Source organism: Dermacentor albipictus, chromosome 1 (genome assembly GCF_038994185.2).
Source record: "Dermacentor albipictus isolate Rhodes 1998 colony chromosome 1, USDA_Dalb.pri_finalv2, whole genome shotgun sequence".
In the NCBI taxonomy this organism is placed as follows: Eukaryota; Metazoa; Arthropoda; class Arachnida; order Ixodida; family Ixodidae; genus Dermacentor; species Dermacentor albipictus.
In genome coordinates, this window is record NC_091821.1 from 237,964,601 (window position 1) to 237,987,748 (window position 23,148).

A 23,148-nucleotide genomic window follows, 5' to 3' on the forward strand; every position below is an offset into this window, starting at 1 on the left:
CATTTCTTTAATTCAAATAAGAACTATAAGTAATTTCCCCTATGCTGTCCTTGGTGTCATTGTTGGCTTCTTTAAACATTCAGGATACATATATACAGGATACCTGGTATGGTTGTGAATAAGATTTGGGAGCCCTACAAGAATTTCAAATGAAACTTACAATACTGACTCCTGTAAACTGGACTGGATGTGGCTGATGGGTGGTAACCAGAATCATGGTAGCTTGAACTGGCCACAGAAGACATTGACAGTCGTCGAGAAGTGTACGGATCCCTCACGTGAACCACTGCACAAGGAAGGAGAGAGAGCAGTTATACAGCACCAATGCAAATGGACATCCGTTGCCTTATGGAGTAGAACAGAAACTCACCTTGGCCAAAATCCTTGATTTCCTAAAGAAATTAATGAAAGTGGAACAAAAATGAATATTTTCACGAACTTGACCTTATAACAATGGTATCGCACTGTTCACAGCACTGGACTGAAAATTTCACAAGCTCAAGTAGTCTTTCCCGCAATAACAAATCATGCATGACCACATTGTGACCTTTAGTCTACTTGGCACGAAAAGCTCACGATTACCTGCCATGTTACCAACCCACAATCGCAGCAGTGCACCTTAAAGGGTCCCTTTACCAGGCCCAGTCGAAAGTTTAGATTATACATGGGAAGTTATAAGGAGCCATCCAGTGTTCTACTGAAAGATTTTTTTAAAAGAACGGTTTGGTAATAGTGAAGATAGAAGGAAAGAAAATATTGCAAGACGATGGTACAATGACGCAAGCTACTTTCCCTGCATCAGAGGCTTTCCCTCATAGGCAGTGCACAAATCGCACTACCAGTGATGGCTCCTTTGGTGTAATGGAAGGAAACCTCGAAGGCCATCCTTCTGAGTACTGCAAGTGCTGGAAGCAATTGTAAGGGCCGGAAACCAGGTATGTGCAAATATCAAATTTTTGATTTTGAAGCGAATTCTAATAATAAAAACCAAGTCTGAATCGAATATTTTTTGGATATGATTACTATTGGCTTGGCAAAAATGCAATGTTTTTCAACAAAAAGAGGTACGCAAAAAAAAGCAACTTTATTGCACAGCAAACAATGTACACGAAAATTATGCCTTGTGGTCAACAAAATTCTGTAGTTTGCTTGACAGTATCACAAATGCAGTTATTTAATGATGTCATGAAGGAAGGAAAGCTGTTCAATATGTTCAGAGAGTAGCGACACCCTTCTGCATGTCATAATTCCTTCAGACACTGAAAAGGGCCGCGCACTCTACACACTAATGTCTGATATCAGCAGGTATCTCTATGCAAGCACAGACAACAGTGGGCACTATGGTTTCACCACAACACACACTGATCCTCTTTATGGCCCAAAATTCATACACATATCTTTCAACCTGTGCTTGTGGTTCTTTCTACAGTACTGACGTGGAAAGAGCATCTTCAGGAGCTCGCATTGTTGAGGACATCTCTAAGTTCCTTGGTGTTGAAATTTTACTTGCTTCTACTAAAGCCAGATTTTTAACCAGTTTGCAATTGAATAATCCCAGTGGTACTTAACTACTTTAGACAAAAGGACTAAAAACATGGCTAAGCTTGTTGCTTGGTCAAATTTGTAGTTCACAAATTGTGTTTTTACGCACTTCGACAAATTAGTAGCAGACACAGAGGTTTCCACCTAGCGGCTGGTGTTGTTCAGATGCATGAAGAGGCAGCACATGATGGGTACTTGAACTGATAGTGTCGGGTTGCCATAAGCCCCAGGTCTACATTTGGTATGCTTCACTGCATGGCGAATATGTTTCACAGCAATACAGCCTGTATGCTTCTCCGCATGAGAAGGCTGTACTGCTGTGAAGCTAAATATAAAAACACCGTCGACAGAATTTTTAGGCTTTCGAATATTTTGAATCGTAAAAGTGTCTTTCGAATCAAATCAAATACCAACAGATTCGAATCAAACAGTAGTTTCGAATAATTGTACACCACTACCGGGAACACTTCACGGCTGTCATTTTTGAACCCCACCTATTGCCTCGACCTGCATGTGCAAGCAACATTTCTCCTTTGCCTGCTCCCATATTGAATCAAGGGTCCAAATTGACGTTAATATCACGATGACTTCTTTTTTTCCTTTCATTTTTTCTTGCTGCACGGCACATTTCTGGTGGCAAGTTTGTGTGCTCTGCATTTCACGGGAATCCTTGTGTTGCTGATAGCTATTTGCACGCTACAGACGGTATGCGTGCGACATCTCTACTGGTAGGTAGAGCAGCTCCTCAGAAAGAAGGATGCATAGGCTTCCATTTGAATTTGCACCTGTTTTTGCAGCATACAATAATGCTACACTTCACTGAAATCATTGTTACTGCTGGTCTACACACCGTGCTTGGCTCTTTGCAATGCCCAAACCTGGTGAGGGGTCCTTTAAGAGCAGGTAAGTGCCCACAGAAATTTCACAATCCGTGCACAAGATTGAAACATTACCTAATTTCTGCATTCCAATGCCACTGACAGACACCTTGCTTAAGTGAACAGTTGCTTGTAAGGACGCTGCAATACTGGCTACTAACTCCAACCTTAATGTGAACCTTAATAAATTGGTACAACAAAGAAAAGCAAGTGCTGTGACTGCTGCATGATAATCAAAAGCAATAATTATTGCCATATATGCTCTGTTTTGAGTGCAGGACATTGCTAGGTCAAATTGATTTTACATAGAGTATGAAGTTTTGTAGTCATTGTACAGTGCTGTCCCACTGTTAAGGCAACACACAAGTGTAGAGCACATGCAGATTTTACCCTCTGGGAAGCGTTCACTGTAACAGTGGACTGCGTTGTACATACCACTCCCCACAACCAAGCTCAACATATAATTTCACTTAAGCGCATGCAGTAGGCGACCAAGTATGACAGGCACTGAGCTATACAGGCTGAGATGGATGAGTTGCTGAAATACTTTCTCACCTTTTCAATCTTCTCCTTTGTGCAGACAAACCTTGCAGTTTTACCCAGCTCTTCATCATATTTACGTTCAACTACAAAATGCTGAAAGAAAATTTTCTCGTGAACAACTTGAACACTACAATACAGTACCACTTCACACAAGAAACTTGCTAGAATGTGGAAAAAGCAATGCGAATCAATGAAAGCAGATTTGTGATGCATCAGCATACTGCTCAGATGACAGGATATATGTATGAACCGCATATTCAACTGCACAATGATAACATTCAGAAAATACAAAATCAACAAGTTTATTTTCTATGCAAAAAAGTGAAGAATAAACCACACTGTTCGAGCCTGCCACAAAAACTGCATGATCCAGAAATTTTAGCTAGACTTTGAGTGCACTACAATGCATACACTATATTAGTATTAAAAAATACTACAAAACGGTGCTGGAAAAATGTAAATAAAGAGACAGGAAAGATAGCAGCAATGATGAAAAATATGCTGGAAGTAGACACTGCAGTAAAAAAAGAACCACATAAATAAAAAGAGCACCACTTTTTCTTAAACAATTGCATGTATGCATGACCACGTGTGGCTCGGCGAATACATCTAGAAAGGTCCAAGATTCAGGAAACAGAACAAGAAGCAGTCTCCTCGTGCTCATTTAAGAGTCACTAGGTGATTTCTGAGTCATAAATGAGTACATATCTTGCAACATGAAATGAGACTGACAGCATACCAAGTATTAGGAGTAATGTTTAACCCCTGCCTGACCCCCTCTACCATCTCATGTGCACCAATAGTTGCCCAAACGAGCTGCTCAGTGCCAGCAACTGCAGGCACATGAAAAATACAGCAGTACAGCAAAAATAATAGAATTCACCTTTGCAAGTTCTTTTATGCAATTTATAGAAGATGTATTTAACAACGTGTACGTGATTTTTTTTTTTAAACATGGGGTTTTACGTGCCAAAACCACTTTCTGATTATGAGGCACGCCGTAGTGGAGGACTCTGTAAATTTGGACCACCTGGGGTTCTTTAACATGCACCTAAATCTAAGAACACGGGTGTTTTCGCATTTCGCCCCCGTCGAAATGCGGCCGCCATGGCAGGGATTCGATCCCGCGACCTCATGCTCAGCAGCCCAACACCATAACCACTGAACAACTACGGTGGGTTACATATTTAATAGGGGTACATCAAAGACAGCTGTTATGAAGGGTAGAATATTCCAAGCATCTTACGCAAAGCAACATGTTTTGTGCAGTGTCCAGACGCTTCCTCACTTCAGTATAAGTGCACCTTTTAACTGGGTTTTTAATGAATAATGAAGGCTGCTTGTCGGCAACAAAGAAACAAATATATGTTTCGACTTTTGCACCTGGCCTACTGCTTATAAATTTATTTATTAGATACTTTCAATGTTGAGAACGATGTTGCTGATTTGGGCTGCTGCTTGCGTTTCAGGTTTTCCGGCTCGTTTTAATACAAGTGCCAGCTGTACCAATCTTAAAGGGGTGGAGACATCAAAATGTTCATTCATGCGTTTGTTGATCCAAACGTTGCGTCATGCTTCAGGGAGCACGATACACACTGCGGGATTCATATATATATCCGATAAATAATTTAATAATAGCATTATTATACTGAGCAATTTCGGTATCGGTTTCTGGGCTCTGGGGGATGCTATGACGTCACAGAGGAGGAAACGCAACATGGCTTGGTCACCTGGAGCACAAAAAATAGCGACGTAAAATGATGCTGCGTCGCCTGCTCGCACGTACGCTTGCTCTCCCAGCAGAGGTAAACAACTGGCGATTCGAAATGCATGTCGTGATTATTATAATTATTGCGAAGAGCGACAACAATGGTAAGAATATATTGCGGCTTGTGAGAGTTGGTGATTCATTCAGAAGCACCGTAAGCTTTAGCTTTCAGGGTGTCTACCAAGTTGACATTTCCAAATTCCCTGAGTTTTCCAGGTTTTCCCTGAGTGCCTTTGCAAAATTCCCTGAGTGATACAAAACTGTTTTATGCCAAGACGAGCTGAAACCGTATCGCCCGATGCGGTCACTTTCTGGTAAGCATATCAAAAAAATAATAAAAGAACGACTTAATTCAATTTGAATACTAAGGAGTAGTGTTCATGTTATTCAAGAAGAGAATAAAAGGGAGGGGTTAGTAAAATGCACAAAAAGTAAAATGTCTTCGAAAAAATTGCAAATTGAGTCGGATATTGTCTCAAATACGAATAGAAAAGGAGATGCATACAAAAGCAAATATTTTCGAACAGGAACTATTTCTATCAACTGATATCAAGCTCAGTGGTATGAGGCTTGAACTTTGTCGCAAAATGAGATTCTCTCTCAACAGCTCGTAAATCAACCTCAACTGTCCTGACATACTCTCAGCCCACGCATGACACCTCATTGTTGTGTTTCACTGCTTCAAAGAGTTCATTTTGGTTTGGATGAGGGACACTTGCATCTCGGCATCAGCCAACACTTTGTTTTTAGAGCTCAAGCTAATTCAAAACAGCGGCAGCACACTTCCTTTCCCTTTCATTCCTCAATGCGTGGGTCCTTTCTATCCTTGTACTCCTTCCGTCACTCGTTCGCCCCACGGACCATTTGAAGCATCTTCTTGGTCAGTCGCACAGTGCACGTCCTAGTTTTCGAACTCCTTAGGGGCAGCGAAAACGTCCGAAAAGTCGGCCAGTTGGAAAAAAATAAATGCATGTCATTTGCTGCCCTTAAGGGCTCAAGCCTCCACAGGCACATTCGAAAACGCTCTGAAGGCCTGTCGGTACACGTAGTAGGCATATCGGTGCTCATGCTGTGACTGGAAATACGTGTGTATAATTAAGGAATACATACTGCATCCCGTGGCAACCACCCCTTCCCACGCTTGTTACGCTTCACTGCAATACTTTTGCGTATGCTTCACCAAATAACATTTCCGTATGGAGGCGAAACTGACTTTCAGGAACTGGCATTACGCAACGCACCCTGCTATCCAAGCTTCTAAGCCAATCACGAGGACCGCAAAGACAGAGTCCGCGGCATTACTGACAGCAGCGAATTCTTTCAATAAAAAACACGGCACCCAACAGCAAGAAGCTTCACAGCGAACGTTGAAGCAGCTAGACCTAGCGCTGCCGCAGCGGTGGCTAAGGCTGCCAGCGGATCTGCGTACGAGAGCGCCGGTTTCAGGCAGCAAGGTAATCAAAATGGCAGCATTGATGGCTTTGATTAATGCTGTTTCGGACCTGCGGTCACGGCAAAACGTCCGGAAAATTGGACGGCGAAGAGTTCTTGCGTCCAAAATTTCTGACGTTCTGATACATTGACTCTATGGTGTACATGGTAGTTCCGCGAAGCCGTCCGATTTATCGGTAATCCGGAAAGTCGGTCGTTGACTGTAGACTGGCAACTCCTCCAGCCGACGACAGGACGTCAAAGATGATTGATTACGATTCCTGTCTTGTTCGAGCTAGCATTACCACGACTTTCGACCCTTTCAATAAAATTACAGCTAATTTTCCCTGATTGAGGCACAAATTCCCTGAGTTTTTCCAGATTACTCAAAATCCCTGAGAATTCCCGGTTTTCCCCGTTGGTAGACACCCTGGCTTTGAAGTGAACCGGAAAAGGCCTAGCGGCAATATCGGCGGCGCCGAACGATCAGAGGCGGTGAGGCTGCCGTCGGTGCCAGAGTGACCACTCCTCGGTCACTGATTGGCCGCTTCGCCGTACGGCTGCTGCACAAATGGGTCTCGGGCCCGTCCTCTCTACGGCAAGGAAATCTCGCCGTTCACGAGCAAAACTGCCGTCGCACGAGGGCCCGCGAACGGCAAACGGCGTGCGGCGAGTCTCCGTGCCGGTAACATGGACAGGCCCTCACATTGAGAAAGGCCAAGCGAACAAGAGACCGCTCCGAGCTGCCGAACTATGTGACTATGCGTGGAGAGAAGCGGACAACACGAACGCCGCATATCCTGGTCCCTTTCGGAGTCGGCCGGCTAGTGTTACACGCAGTTTGCCGTTCGCGGGCCGCCGTGCGGCGTTCGTGTTGTCCACTTCTTTCTTCTTGTGTCCGTGTCTGCACGCCTTACCCCTTCTTTGCATTAAGAAAGGATTTTTATATGCCTGTAGCTCAGTCATAGTGAAGGCTAAGCTCGGTCGCTCGGCTCAGCAGGCTCCGTAATCGGCATTTCATCGCTACTCATCATACGTCACGTTTTTGTGTGAGTGTGCTATGACGTCAATATTTTCGTTCCTCCTCTGTGACGTCATAACTGCCGCGCTAGCGATGGGTCTCGGCCACGAGAAGGAGTTTTTAATGACTTTTTGGACCTGAATTAAAATTATTTTGAAATGTTTGCAGCATCCAATACCTCGTTCTGGGTGTACTTGCATATGGAAGCAGCCTACAACATGCTTTTTATAGCCTCAAAATTTGGTGTCCCAACCCCTTTAAGCGCAACGGAAATAATCTGAGCGCCAGACTTTTAATCCAAGTGCCATCATATTTAAAATCTGAGCACCAGCACAAATAGGCCACACAGCAGCGAATTTAATCGAAGCGCCAACATTTTTTGCGGGCAAAAAAAAACAACAAGATTGTGAGTCAAAACAGCAGAAATGCCGAAAAACAGTTACCGGAAGACAACAGCACTATTTTTTGTCGTCGCTGCTAACATTTATCATCATGTAGGGCCACTCGGGCCCCACCAGATCAGCATGTCAAGAGTTTCGTGCTGCAATGATTAGTGCGACACTTCAAATTACTTAAGTGTCAACTACAGCTCAGTTTGCCGAATATTTCTGTGACTTCAAATCACAACTTTTCCTGGTTAGTACATTTTTCCTTGTGTTCCTTTTTTTTTTCAACATCAGCTAGGTTCTACTGCATGAAGAATGCAATGTTTGCTTTTCCCTTCCCCGTCAACTGCCTATAACAATACCCTGCCTACAGTTTCCTTGCTTTTTCATCCAAGGTTGGCATCCGACAAAGGTGCCTGTGAGCGACAAAGCAGCGGTGACAGGACGGGCAGGATGTGTTTACCGCTGCTTCCAAATTTCCCAGAAAATCTGGAGGACGCACATATAGATGCAAGCTTTCACTGAAGAACAATTCATGGCCATGAACAATAGTCAAATGGCTCGCATCTTCTATGGGTAGTCATGTAGGCGGTAAAGTCACCACTGACGTGGCACAAGGTGAAAAAAAAAAAAAAAAGAAAGTAGGGGAAAGGTTGAAAGCTGAAGGAGAGATCAAGCAATCCATTTATGTGAGATTGTATGGTCTACGCCACATGCAACGGAATGATATTTGGCTCGCATGTTCACGGCAGCATTACACAGATATTGGGAACGTTTTATTACCAAGTGTTTAAGCGATTCTAAATATATGCACTCATGGCCGCATTTAAAGTACAATTACACAATCCTATGTAGCCATTTCACAAAAAAAACTTGTCTTGCAATCATATGGTATGCCTCTTAATAGTGTGCAACCAGTTGTGCGCAGATATGACATATATTCCAGTGTGCATACCTTAATATCATCTCGTAACTCAGTCAAGCTCTGTTCAGAGAGAGTGGAGGCTGTTTCACTGCGTGACTTCAGCTCAGCAGCTAATTTCTGGCGTTGCTGCAGCATTGAACCTGCAAAAGGTAAAGAGATATGATCACTATAATTACCGTATAAATCAGAATATGAGTGGACCCCATCTGCAATGCAGTTAACTACAAAATATACTTTATTCAGTCAATTTGCTCCTTCATCATCAGAGCCAAAGATAGCAAACTGACTGGTCTGAGCTAAGTAGAATCTCGATGATACGAATCTCACGGGGTCACGAAAAATATTCGTATCAGCCGAAATTCGTATCATCGAAACAATTAAAACTAGCTAAATCAAAGAGTCAGTGGTGAACTCACTCAGACACACGTACGTAAAAAGGATTTATTTCTTGTAGAAAATTCTCTAATGTCCTCTGCCTCTTATTCTTTATCAGGACAATTAGCAGGCTTTGTTCAAATCCATAAAAACGCGCGCACGTGTCGTCGCTGATTTCGTTCGCGCACGCCTCAGAACTTAGCGCGCATGCAGCGTTTCAGCCGCCGGTGGTGGGTCCTTCGCCGTCGCCCACGTCTAACACAAAGAACGCGGCCCGAAGCACAGCAGCCACTCCGTCCAATGGCACGCGGAAAATGAAGAAAAGCACAAAAGCAACACAAGTGCCACCGCTTCAAACTCTTCGCGCCCAGTCGCGGCCTCCGCGCTGTCCGGCGCCGCATCCGCGCCTCCGCACCAAAAGAGAGAGGGAGAAATCGCGTAACTGCGCACTGTTCTGTTTCGCTGCCATCGGCGGGGCTCATGCTCGCGGTCGCGTCCATCCGTGCGCTGGAATCGTGCCAACTGTGGTCCCTCCTCCGCGCAGCGGCGCAACCTCCTCCCCTCCTTAGCAACCGGCGCGCCGGTCAGGGGCGCAGCTGCGCATAGCAACCGTGACGTCACACAGTAGCGGTAGAACGGGCGCGCGCGCGTCGGCGGTGGCACTGCCGCTCCTTCACCAGCCGTTTCGTTGCAGTCGAGTGAGAGGCCCGTGTTGCGCGCCATGCGGTTCGGGGAAGCGCCAGCGGACGCCGGATTCCCCCAACACCAAACGCCAGAAGAACAAGGAGCGAATGCGCATGCCACGAATGAACATGTCACCAGATGCGAAAGCAAGGGAGGCAGAAAACAAACGCCAACAGCGACTGATTAGATCGCCGGGTATCAAAGGCAGGGAAGCAGAACGAAAGCGGCAGCAGCGACAGGCGATATCGCCGAACACCAAAGCGAATGAATTGGAGCGCAGACGGCAGCAGCGTCTGGCTTTCGCCAAGCACACTTTCAAATTTCCAATGTGTTCGGTAATTTTCGTATCAACCGACGCGGGTCGAAAATTGATTCGTAACAACCATTCTCTAACACGTTGCAAAGTAATGGGGCTCGGCCGGGACCACAGAAAAATTCGTATCATCCAGAAATTCGTATCAGCCGTGATCGTATCATCGAGATTCCACTGTATCAGGACTCTCGCCTGGGGACAGCCACTATGTAGTCACTTTTGACAACCTGCAGCACATCATTGCCAGTGATGTCAAAAGCACTTATTATGCAGCACTTCTTAAAGGCATGTGCAACATCCTTCGAGCAGTGAGTGACATGCACTGAAAACCCAAGGTGCAGGCGTGGCTATCACAGAAGCTGACCCAGCCGTACTGCCAGCCATGCTCGGGCTTGGAGAAAAAAGGCTACAGATAGCATACACTGCTGTGAATATCTCAGCCCAATTTTGCAGTTTTGTCCGGCACATGGAGCTTGCAAGCAAAGCATGATGCCACCCTTTTCTCAAAGACTCTCTTTTCAACAGTTGCCTGCCCCTCACTTTTTTCAAGCTGCTACATTTCGTTATATAGCAGATTCTCATAAGCAGCTGCTACTGGCCAATAATTGACATCAAGTAAGAAGTGTGTTTGGATCAGTGCACTTGTTCCTACTGTTACGGTGTACATTTATTGGCGCACTTTAATAAATAGGCTGAAGTAAGCAAAAATCTATATTTCAAGTTTCGATAGGAATTACATACTTCTGGATGTTTGATTATCATACCATTGCCGACTATTGTCTGCTAACGCTCGGTCGTGCAGGCCCATGTAGCAATGAAACTTTGGCCACACTGCTTATCAGTGTCACAGCTGTCAAGTCTCGCTAATTTCTATTAGTTTCGAACACTCAACTAACCTCTAACCATGCAATACTTAAGGTCAGGCTAGACATACGCTTGTCAGCACATGCCGACTCCTGGCTGGTTATGGCTGGACACTTTGGTTGACATCGCTTTGTAGTGAGCTATTGACAGTGCTTCACAATGCACAATGAATGTAGCTACCATCTGTCGGTCAAGCTGGTGCAGGACTAAGCCGGTCCGCAGCACGTAACATAGCTAGATTGAAGGATATGAGCGCAAACGCGCAGTCCAGCCCTCTTGTGTACAAAGCAAATGCTGTGCATATGCACTACAATTGCATGTAGCTGCGGTTTGCTACATAGCGTAGATACCACAGCCGCCTTGAGGTGCCGTGACAAGCTCACTAAGTGAACTACGGCTCGCTGAGGACAACTGTACTGGGCGTGTTGTGGGCACCAAATTTGGAAACAGCGCCGTCTATATGACCATCCAAAATCAAATTTGAACTGCACATCCCAGTGACATTCAGTAGGCGGAGTGTTCCGGGCACGCCCCGCTCTGCCGTAGCCCTTGCAGTGCAAGGCATTGACGAAGGAGTGGGAGCACCGCGAAGGGGATCACAAGCGATATTTGATAGCAAATAACTCTGCTTTTGCTGAACACATTCAAGTACTTCTTGCTGCAAAGTACTTCTGAAATACAATCAGACCCGTTTACAACGAACAAGATAGTTTTGCAAAAAGTGGTCGTTATATCAGTAGTTCGTTATATGTGGGCTCACCCTTAAACACACTGAAAAAATAACTGCACTGAAGCTTGCGTAAGCAGTTACAATTCGGCAGCACTTTGATCCGAAAACCAGGTTTTCAGTGTCATTTTTGTTCCCGGTGTGTTCCCGTGCCCATCAGTGAATTTATGTTAGAAACTTCTACCTTAAGTATGAAATGCAGCATCGTACAGCTGTTTAGAAACAATGCCTGGCTCCGACCACCTGAAATTTCAAAACTACAAGCACAGCCGCCATTTTTTATTCGAGAGCATGTGATATAGTTTACTACTGGAAGTACTTGACTGTATTTTGCAAAAGAGATTGAAGCATTCTAGTTGGCCAGAACGTAAACTTTGGAAACTGCTGCGGCATGCCGCCATTCGGCGAAGGCCTCGGACACTGTGTTTGCCACATTATGACTGCGCATTACCCACATAAGGGTTGTAAAATTATGTTACAGTTGAACCTTGCAGAAACGATATCGGAGGGGAACACAAAAAATTCACTTTTGCGAGAATTTCTTTGTTGCAAAATGAGACAGCACAGATAGGTAATGCATCACAGAAAGAAACCTTACAGTCAAAATTCCATCAGCCTACTTTGGCAAGCTTGCGAGTATATAGAACCGCATTGCTGACAGTACAAAGTGTGCTGCATGCGTCGATCAGTGGCAGCAATGCAGTGGAGCAGTATTCTCGATCAATTGCTGTTGGAGATACAATCACTTTTGCAAGATTTTGCGTAACACGGCACCGGACACAGAGCAACAGCGCTCCATGCATGCAGCAGCATTTCTCCAGTACATGCTCTCACCCATAGGCGCCGATGCATACAGTGCCGAGCGCGAAAGTGATCGTAACTTGTATACTCGAAGGCAGTCGATCGAGATTACAGCTCCTTCACGCAAATCTACATCCGGCGCAGAGCCCATACGCGATGCACATTGGGCGGCACCAAAACCACTGTTCTTGAAGCAAGGAATGCATATTCCCGGACGACTGCTCAATCACGGCCCGATGCGTGGAACTCCATGCTGCGACCACCATCTCAAGCGCCATAAACAATACCACGTTGGTGTGATGTAGATTTTCTTGTTTTTGCTGCATTTTTCTCGCCAAGAAATTACGCACTGCACTAGGTATGCAAAAACCATCGCCACATGTCAGTAGCAACATGCTACCACTTCAAACAGGCAATCAACAAACAAGATGGCGGCCATGACGTGTTTCCAGTGCGATCGCTTCCAGCACTTGGTTGTTTTTGTAAACAAAAATGGCAGCGCACACACAAGGGTAATTTAATGATATTTTATGCAATTTTAGTGCAACCCAATCGCATTTGAGCACATTTTTTGGAGACTGATAGCCTTGCGCAAGTAGGTAATATGCGGGTCCACATTCCGGCAAATTTCGTTGATGCAGAATTGTAGTAAATCAATGTTTCATTGACGAAAGGTATGAAATTGAATGCTATGGGCATTTGCCAGGGATACGAAAACATTTCGTGTCACGAGAATTTCATAGTCGCAGGATTTCGTTATCCCGGGTTTCGACTGGGGGTTGCTTCCTGTGAAAAAAATAAAAATTCGATGTTCGAAAGGTACACTGTTATCAGCAATTGTAATGCGTAAATGAAGCTTCGCTGAACCATGATCTCCTGATAATGGCATAGTAACCACCGATCCTTTGCCACATTGCATGGAGGCAGCGTGCAGACTTGAGCCGCATGAATATCAACAGGAATGCTTGAGCAACCGTTGTTCCCATGGTGGAAAGACATAGCTAGTCGTTCCAAATTGCTGAAATAGGCGTTATACACGTGGTACTGAACGGACAGTTGTGCAAAAATGAGAGTGCACTGTCATGGCGTCTGATATCGCACCAGCGCAGGTACCAGTGCACAGCCCGCATCACGCTGTTTATGCTCTATGCTGCCTCCTCCTCCCTGGAGGCTTGCCTAAAAGAGAGTGACCTTCTTCATGCCTTCTTTGCAGCTTTCGAAATCTGCACATGGTGGTGGCTTGCTCATCACATTTCATATCATCAAAGTGGTCTGAATGGAGTCAGTGCGAGCCATCGTGTGGCAAGTTCGGCAACACTTCCATGCTTTGGTGCTTCGTGTGCACCCTCATTATACCGTGGCCGGGTTCAAAGTGCTCGTTGTTACAGTACAGCGATATAAAAAACATTCGTTATACCTGGAAGAAGTTCAATGGGCAAGGTCGGAAAATCGCAAAAGCACTGAAATGTGGTCACTATAACTGACAGATTGTTATATCTGAGATTGTTATAAGTGGATTCGACTAAAGTTTAGTCTAATTTCAACTGCATTCCTCGACTTCAATAAAAAAGCACTTCAGGCCCCCTTTAAGTACTTATGAGGCCAGTCATTCACGTGATATTGCCCCTCGTCAATAGCAACTTCAGGATTTTTGCGCTATGACCATAAACTGCAGTGGATGACGAGATCTCTCTTCAGACCTGCCATTTTGCCCCAGCAAGTATTTTTTCGCCACAGTCTAATTAAAAAGTGCTAAAAGCTTATCTGTTTTTGCAGATGCAACCTCCAGCGAAAAAACAAGCATTTCCCTGCTTCATGAAGCGAAGCATTTATGTAAAACTTCAACAACCTGTGCAATGAACCGACTCTGCCATTACCACGAGAACTTATGCACGGTGCTTGCAAAGATATTCCACCATGATGTCTTCAAGTTTACTATGAACAGCGTAGCCACCATGGAATGAAGTTTTCAGCGAAAGTGGACAGTTGCACTGTTTTATATTCTGTTTTTGAGAACACTAAAACGGTGCAGCGCCACCACGCTCCCTCTTGCTTGCGCGTATTCTATCAAATTGTTTTCATATAAAGCACTAAAGTCGAGCTGAGACCTAACTTTGCGCCCTGAAATAGTAGCAAAGCATGTTTGCAACAGCAATAACAAAAAATGTGACGATTCTCTGCATTCTTTTTTTGTCCCATAGTGGCAAACAATGATAGAAATTGTGCCAAAGACCGCTTAACTGATGGGGTACTTCTTCACTAAATTTCCTAGAAAAAGAAACTCGTCCTACATTCCTGTTTTTATAATAGGCCCCACATCCACTATTCATCAGTAAGCTGGCAGAATGCAAGCTTAATAATTTTAGCTTTAAATTTGGTAGCCACTACGTCCATGTGCTATATGATTTTTGAACAAATTAGTTTTCTTTTTCACGTGTGTCCAGGTGCATGAGACTTGTATAAAGCTGCATCCACGCTACAGTTGTAATCATCATAACATATCTATAGGACATTAGGATATAAATTTGGGCATGTTGGTTTTGTTTATCAATGTAATAGCCACAAAAACGACGACATACATACAGACATACACGCACACAAGGTGTGTGTATTGGTTTACATATGCGTCATATTCGCACCTATTACATAGATATAACTATAGGGCGCTGTCAAAGGTGTTTTCAAAAGTATGAATGTGCATCAATTGCAGTTCATTAGAGGAATTGCACACCAAAGTATGTTACATTATGGCAACTAGATGACAGGTACCAACGAAGCTCATATTTTATAAAGAATGTTGCCTTGCAACTGTTGATACCTGCAGCTGTCAGTCTTGTAAGGACATGTTCTTTTTTAAGAATTGCAAGGAATTCTCGACACCACCTTTTGGTATTTAGGTATCTTGGCTATTACCTCACCAGCGTTGCTGCCATTTAAAGGGCCCCTGAAACGGTTCGGACAAATTTTGTAGGCGCATAGGGTACAGCTTAAGTAGAACATTCGCACCACAATTTAAGTGAAGCGTTACGTATTAATGAAGTTACAAGCGATTAGAAGTTACCCTCCTCCCTAGCCATGCCTTTCCTCCTCAACTCGCTCGCCGAGCGAGCGGCGCTAAGCTCCGCCTTCACTGGTCCTGCGTCACGATGCGACGTCACATCGTCCACTTCCGGTTGTTGGAGCACGCCTCCTCCCGCGCGAGACCTCTCCGCTGGCCGCTTGGCCGTCGACCTAGAGCCATCGAAGCAGCGTGCGTTGCGAGCATTCTGTCGTAGCGCCGAAGGTGACCGGTATTCCGGTAACCACAAGCAAGCTGGTCATTTCGGCAAATGACTGGAGGCTCAAATGACTCAAGCTGATGAAGGAACTTCAGAGTAGACGTACGTGAGCAGCCTGATCGGTCTGCACGGTCCAGACACTTGTTGGCGCAGCGCTTAACCAGTCAAACGAAGCGCTAATATTGCTCTAACCAAGTGTAAAACACTTTAAACATTTATAAGAACAACATGTTGATGATTACACTCCTGCGAAAAATACACACCAGCAGCAAAGAAGAATGCACTTCGTTGCTGCTACTGTGTATGGTTGAGCTCTGTGCCACCAGGTGGCTGCACCGTGCAGACCATTCACATTTACCTTTCTGCTCATCTCATGGCTCATCCCGGCACAGTCAAGCGGCCAGACCCTGTCCCCTTGCGCTTGTGTTTGCCCTAATACCGGACTTGCGAAACGCTATTGCGTTAGTAATCTTCCGCTGTAAAGTGACGGCCACAAACGCGCAAATCCTGGCGCCTATCGGATAGCCGCAGTCCGATGCGCAGCAGCCAGTTCGCTCGTATGCTGCCTTGCAGAGGGACACGATTTCGCAACTTCACATCTTTCCAGTCGCTACGTTTGCAGCCCACAACGCAACAAGGGTGATTCATCGTGCTCACGAAAAGACTGATCGACACTGACGGCGGAGCTCTCGTCAAAGACTGCGCACGTTGTAACACAAGCAGACGACACTTGCTGTGTGCCGGAAGTGCTCAAGTGTACTAAAAAACTATTCTTGTGTATTCTCTTTAAGTTATTTTCTTTTTACAAAAACAAAGTAACTAACATTCCAACTATTACGAGCATCATTTGTTCACCATAAAGTTGGAAAAATTATCGACCACGCGCCCTGGTCAGCCAATCAGATAGCTCGCCCATGTGACGTCATATGGGTTATTTGCATCATATGGGTAGGGGCGGCTTAAAATTCCGCCGAGCAGTGCGCTGCGATCGACAGTGATGTGCATTTTTAAAACCTTATAATAAATTACACGCTGTACGCAGAGCACTTAGATGTGTCATTTAATGATCAGAAGGGCCTACTCTAACGACTCAGTACGTTTGTAGAAAATCGCCAAAATCGTTTCAGGGTCCCTTTAAAACTGTTGAGGAACATACTGTCATAAACTTTAGTGTCCTTCCCCATTATGTTCCCTGCAAAGCTGTGGCCCTGTGCTGTCCTTTGTCCATGTGCGGCTCTCGTACAAGGCAATGCAACGAGAATAACCGATAGTACTTTACATGCCAGAGTTGTGTTGGGGCTAGGGGTGTTGCCAATAGCGGAGGGCAACAGACTATACATTGAACGGCTCAGTTTCTTCAATATGCACCTAAGTCTAAGCACAAGTGTGTTTGCATTCAGACCCATTAAACCACAGCCACAACAGCACTGTCATAGTTGCTGAGCCACTGCAGCATTTCCTACTGTTTGCTGGCTTGTACCTTGTCTGCATGTGTATTAACAACTGATCACTGATACTAATGCATACCACATTTTAGGTAAAATTTGCAGGATTTGCCTGAGCAGTGAGGGCCAGTAACTTGGTTATACTCCTGCAACCTTCAAATAATGTTGAGCATAACCAGAGCTAAATCAGAACACACAGGAGAGCCCATCTAGAAGTACACACAATGGGCCTTTCTGTTGTTGTGTATTTTCAAGGACACTGCTTCTAATACATCGCAATAAAAGTAATGCCCACTGAATTGAGTCTCTGTGCTGCCCATTTTGCTGGGCCACATTGATATACCAGGCATACTGCTACATTTGAACTAGATCTCATACATTGCTACCACCTCGTTAGCCTCCAACCACACAAAGATCTGCCTTTCTTCCAAGGGCACATGCATTCAAAAGTCAGAAGCGTGATGTTTGAGTGTTTTGAGTACTAATTACAAGCAGCAACACCCCAAAGCACACATGTGGAAAGCATACAAGGAGTAAAATGCTTGTTGAATTCACAGTTTTCTGCAAGAAATTTGCGGAAAGTTTCAAACCACGATGGGAAAGCAAGTAAATTTGAAAAATGTTATGTCTGTGCAAAAAAGAAAAAAATAAGACTCCAAAGTACTTACGAGCATCAGTTCTCACTTTTTCCATTTCCTCTTCTAACTGAGCCTGACGGTCATTCAAGCTGCACAAGATTTGTAACAGGAAACATCAGCATTTGCTACCTAAAGGGCCTAAAAATAATTCACCTTTATATTAGAGCAATATGTATAAGTGTGCATTACTGGCTCTTGTGATAAACACAAGCTAAATTTGTCATTTGTGTCTCACTTTGTCCTCATCTGTTTAGCGCCGTAACCTTTTTTTTTTTATGACATAACAATGTGTGTGATTTTTTCCATGAACATAGCTTCTTAGAACATGACAACGACTAGCCGAGATGTTAGTATTACACTAATGAGTTCTCCAGAAAAAGAAAGCCCTTAAGGGTCTATTGAAACCAATAAAAACACACAAGATGAATGTCGTCAATAAACAGGGTCTTCTTGCCACTGGCACAAATATGTGTAGGCATAAGATGGCACTTCTGACACTACTCCACTAGTGAAATTATGACAACTGCTGCATTTGATTACATCAGGGCACAGTAGAACATTCTTGCATCCATTTAGCACTGACTGTTATGCACAAAATAATAAGTTCATCACATTGCGAACTATATTGATACATGCATATTGCGTGTTTCTTGTGGACGATGCACGCGGGCGCCCCGACGAAGACGATGAACGCTCTCTGCCTCTCGAGCTGTCGGCTGAACTGGCCAGCGCTGCAGTTATCCTTGTAAATATGCTTTGTAAATAGTCTCCAGTTCCTAATCCTTTGTTTGCGTAACATTTTGGTAACACAAAAGAAATGAGAGAAATGCTCACACCTATGACAACAATCTGCAATCTTCATTAAATTCTGCATTAAATTATTTATTATCAAACCCTAGCTTCAACCAGGAAAGACCCCACTCCTTGGAATAAACCCTCTTCTTAGTAGTTATTACGTTTTTCCTGTCTTAATGCTAGCTTCTCAATAGTGTCACAAAAATATCTGAGGAATTTATCCATCATTCAACACAAGTGCAATCAGCATCATTTGTACAGCGTCTTCATAGCCTCTAACCATGGTAGAGTTCACAGTTTCACAATGCAAAGCACTAAAAAAATGTTATACCTCCGATATTCTTGCAATGTCGTCTGACAGGGTAGGTCTCACTTAAGTTTATTACATATTGCTGATTGATACCCTTGTCCGACAGGCAAATTTAGCGCCACTTCAAGTGAGTGCACTTTGACGTTAGTGTCATTTACAGAGTGTCGCACGAAAATTTTAGTGACACTCTTAATAGAACGCACGCGACAAAGACTGCATTCATCAAACTCACTTCACTGCATCGAAGTGTTTAGTCTCAAGAGCAGTGCTTCAAACATAAATACAGGAATACTCAATGAAGGGTCGGCACCATGTCTGAAACCTCTTTTCTTTTTTCGAACCTATAATGTCATAAGCATCTCCGTGCCATCTGCGATGGAAACCACCAATGAAAACTGCCCATGCTTTGCCACTCTCAGCTCTTCATTTCCAAATGCACTGCATGCCGCACAGGTGTGTGGTGGAATGCTGTCTTGTATTGACTTGTGCTAACTGATCATTTTGTTATTTGAGAAATACAGTCGACTATTGTTACAATGGACCCTGATAGTCCGACAAAAAAAAACTTCATAAACTTTAGTCACGATGTCTAATAGATTTTTTGCAAAGAGTGAGTGACGAACGTCGAAAGTAAGAAAAAAAAAAGTGCAGTTTCGCCTGAAAGGTGAAGCATCGATTGCGATAGCAAAGTAAGCAAAATACCGCAGCAGTAGCGTGCCTATCTCTCACTTCAACGTGAACTAAATGTCGAAAGCATAGCGCATACGAAGCTACTGGCACTGGGCGCACTTTATCCACATCGCAGATCGCTTTGAAGATGAGGCCAGTGCGGGCACGCCCTTTGTTCACATCGCAGATCGCTTTCAAGATATGACACCTGCACGGCACGCACTTTGTCCAAATCGCAAATCACTTTCAAGATACAGCGCCTGTGCGGGCAAGCACTCGCAAGTAAGTTGTCAGCCCATGTCGACATGGCAAAAGTATGTTTTATACGCCTGATTTTGAAAAAAAATTGCCACTAATTTTGTCCACTGTAGCAGATAGTTTGTTGTAGTGCAGTCCTTTAAAAGCAAACTTCGTTACATTAATAAAATGGGTAGAACAAACAAAGGCTGAAATATCGTCCGTTATATTCGAAAGTTTGTTGTATGCAGGTCCATTGTAATGAGCGTAGACTGTATATTATTTTGCCGTGCGCCAAGTTTGGTCGTGCTTCCATGCAACCGTGCTTCAGAACTTCGGATGCACCCTCCTTTTACAGTAACTGGGTTTGAAGTGTTTGTTTAAAAGTACAGCGCTATTGAAAACGTTCATTATATCTGGACGCAGTTTCAATAGGCAGGGTCGGAAAATCGTAAATGCTGTGAAATGTGGTCATTATAACTGATAGGTCGTTACATCTGGGATTGTGATAACTGGGTTCGACTGTGATGCCTCGAATAACAAATATACAATGTGCCAGATGATTTACCTATTGACGCTGCCATCAGTTCCATATAACACTTTTCTTTCCTGTATACAGTCAAACCTCAATATAATGAAGTTGTACTAGCGAAAAACTTTGTTAAATCATGAATGTTGTTAATTCTAGGTTTTAAAGTTTGAGCAGTAAAAACAGCACGAATTCCCAAAGCACTCCTGGTGGATAGTATCTTGTCAGTAAGCACTTATAAACAAATTGCAAGAAGGACGGGCCATAACAGTGCAGCTCTGAGCACCAGCAAATGCAGTGCAGATAGTGCTGACAACAATGCATAGACAAGGCTCACAGCATCCGAGATCTGCGCGAGTTGCATCGGACAGCACCGTAAATTTTGGAGACGACGGCTGACTATGCCTAGCGCACACAGCCATCATCAGATTGCTGCAGAATGTACTTGCAGGTGAGTCTGTTTGTCACTCACTTCACTGCATCAAAATGTATACCCTCGATAGCAGTGCTTGTAAAATAAAAGGCTAAATGCGAGGTAAGCCATAATTATGAAAAATTGTTTGGGTGTGTGTTTTTAAAGGTCATAATCATCCCTGTTCATAAGAACTGCCATTCTTCTGACTGAGGTGCTAATGCTTCACCAATTTCTCCACTTCTAATGAGCAAAATATCCCTTAGGTGTTACATGCAATGCTATCTTGTCTTCGCTTGTGAAGATTGATTGTGTTAACATTATTTTGTAAATATTGTCTAAAATAACAAGTATATAATGTGCCAGCCGATTTACTTATCGACACTGCCATCAATTTGAAATGACACTTAAATGGGAATTTCTTTTCCTGTATAGCAGCGAACTACTAAAGTGACAATCACTGTGCACTTGGAAAGAGTCACTAAATCTGCCTGTATTTTTTTTTTGGTGCAGAACTAGTCATATTCACAAAGTTTAAAGTTGTGATACATAATTAGCACATTACACAATGTGATAAATTAAGCAATGAAAGAATACTTTACATTGCTCACAGGCTGGATTCGCACAGCACGGCAACAGGTTCATTTGCTTCGCCTACAATTCCTTATGCTAGAACAAGGTGCAGTAAAACCTCGTTAAACCGTACCCGCTTAAACAGTAGTTTCGTTTTAAAATTAGTAAAGTCAAATCCCCGACTTAGCGGCCATTGAACATAATGTGTTTTTTATCCGCATAAACCGTACCAGCTTATTGTGTACACATCGGTTAAAATGTAGCGTTTCCCCTTTTCGTCACGCAAACACAGCGGTGCGTCGTCTCCATCAGGCGGCCCGGCAGAACAACAAGCCTCAGAGATCAGAACAACAGCCTCTAAGCGCCCTGTACGTTTGCGTGTGAAGCCACATCAACATCAACATCATTTCGGCGCCGTGCCAGAGAGCGTTGTGGCGTCGTGCAAGCGAGGGCTCGCGTCATGCCGAAGCTCGGATAAAAAAGACGTCGGGTGCTCAGCATAGAAGAAAAATTAAACATCGTTCTTGCTGTCGAATGTGACACGAAAAATTAGACATCGTTCTTGCTGTCGAATGTGACACGAAGTCGGTGCTGGCACGCGACAAGGGTCTGTTGTTGACTACGGTGTGCGGCATTTCGAATGCGAAGAAGCTGCTGCGACCGCGAAGAGATGTCAGCTACAAGGTTCGACTTTTCGCTATCGTTGCCTCTGTTGTTGCCAAAGTGCCGACTAGTGACAGTGATGAGGACGACACGGAAAGTGACAGCACAGGCAATTGAGGCTTGACAGTGGCAGAAGCTGCGCATTACGTCAGCTTCATAAGTGCAATCGTCGCGATGAGAACAGCACCCGGCAATGAAAAAGGCAACCCCGAGACTTCTGCAGCACTAGCGCGCGCGTGCACGGAGAATACGTAACGCCAACGAGGAATCTGCCATGCAAGTGTTTGCCGAGAGGAGGGGTTGGCTAAAAAGCTGGCACGCAGCTTCAGTAAGTTTGAGGCTGCTGTCGTTGTGCTAGGCCACCACGGCATCAAATGAAAATAAGACTTTTGTCGTGCAAAGTGAATAAACACGGCATGTTTTTTTCCCCTTTCAGCGCACTCTCTCAGTGTTCCATTTTCGACAGGTAAGTGGGTGATCTCATGCTATTTCGGTTAAACAGTACTACCGTTTAGTACATATTTTTTCCAAGCGCTTGCCAACTACGATTTAAGGAGGTTTCACTGTACTAGCACTTTACCATTACCTTTTAAAAATCTGCACGGTGCCATCTGCATAACGTCATTACTTCTACATGAGTGCAGGCTTAATGAAACCAGAGTTGACATGGCCCCTGAACTTGTGGGAGGGGTAGTGAAGACATTCTTTAGAGATGACCAGGCTTGTTTTGTATAAGCACAACATTCGTACCAAAATAGCATGAACAAATTCAAACAATGCATGGGGGAGAAAAAAAAAAAAAAACACTCACTGATTTGTGGAAATTAATCGACACCGAATTCAACTGAGTGTTTTTGAGGCTCTTCAGACTTCTGTGCTTGAACAAAGCATGCAAGAAGTGTGAATTCCCACAAGCAAGCTGATAGGCATCCACTATGATTGAGGATGAAGTGGATCAAGAAGACATTGCATAACACTCATGTAGAAACATGCAGAGGGGTATAATCAAAACGAGAAGCTTACGCTTTTTGTACTTCCAAGAAAGCAACTTTGATTGCTTTTTCAGCTTTTGTGAGTTGCTCTTCCAAAAGAACTTGCACCCTCTGAAGTGCTACTGTCTGGCGAGAAAGATCCTTTAATGATTTCTCAAGGCCTGCAATAAAGAACGTAGGCAATGGCCCTAGAGTTAGATTCCCGACCCATTCCTGAATACCCAAGAGAAGCACAAGCTCAAAAGCGTCCTACCGAGTCCATCCTGGATGGCTTGTGGCAAAAGCAAAGAAAGCAGCAATTAACCAACAATATGCAACAAAGCACACATAAAAGAAGGCACTTGTTTTT

General features: G+C 44.1%; 1 protein-coding gene across 10 annotated transcripts in view; it reads right to left on the bottom strand.

Annotated features, from left to right (window-relative positions):
• Positions 1-23,148, bottom strand: part of LOC135901223 (spermatogenesis-associated serine-rich protein 2-like) — a 57,696-nt gene that overhangs the window by 19,709 nt on the left and 14,839 nt on the right. For 5 of the 10 annotated variants that reach the window (XM_065430907.2, XM_065430914.1, XM_065430912.1 and 2 more), the window contains exons 8-14: positions 23,053-23,070; positions 22,831-22,960; positions 17,650-17,708; positions 8,525-8,634; positions 2,976-3,056; positions 371-392; positions 161-286 (exon numbers count right to left, since the gene is read on the bottom strand). In XM_065430907.2, coding sequence (XP_065286979.1) covers positions 161-286; positions 371-392; positions 2,976-3,056; positions 8,525-8,634; positions 17,650-17,708; positions 22,831-22,960; positions 23,053-23,070 — 546 coding nt within the window. The remainder of the gene's footprint in view (positions 1-160; positions 287-370; positions 393-2,975; positions 3,057-8,524; positions 8,635-17,649; positions 17,709-22,830; positions 22,961-23,052; positions 23,071-23,148) is intronic. The other 5 variants (XM_065430910.2, XM_065430916.1, XM_065430915.1 and 2 more) reach the window with 1 other exon arrangement.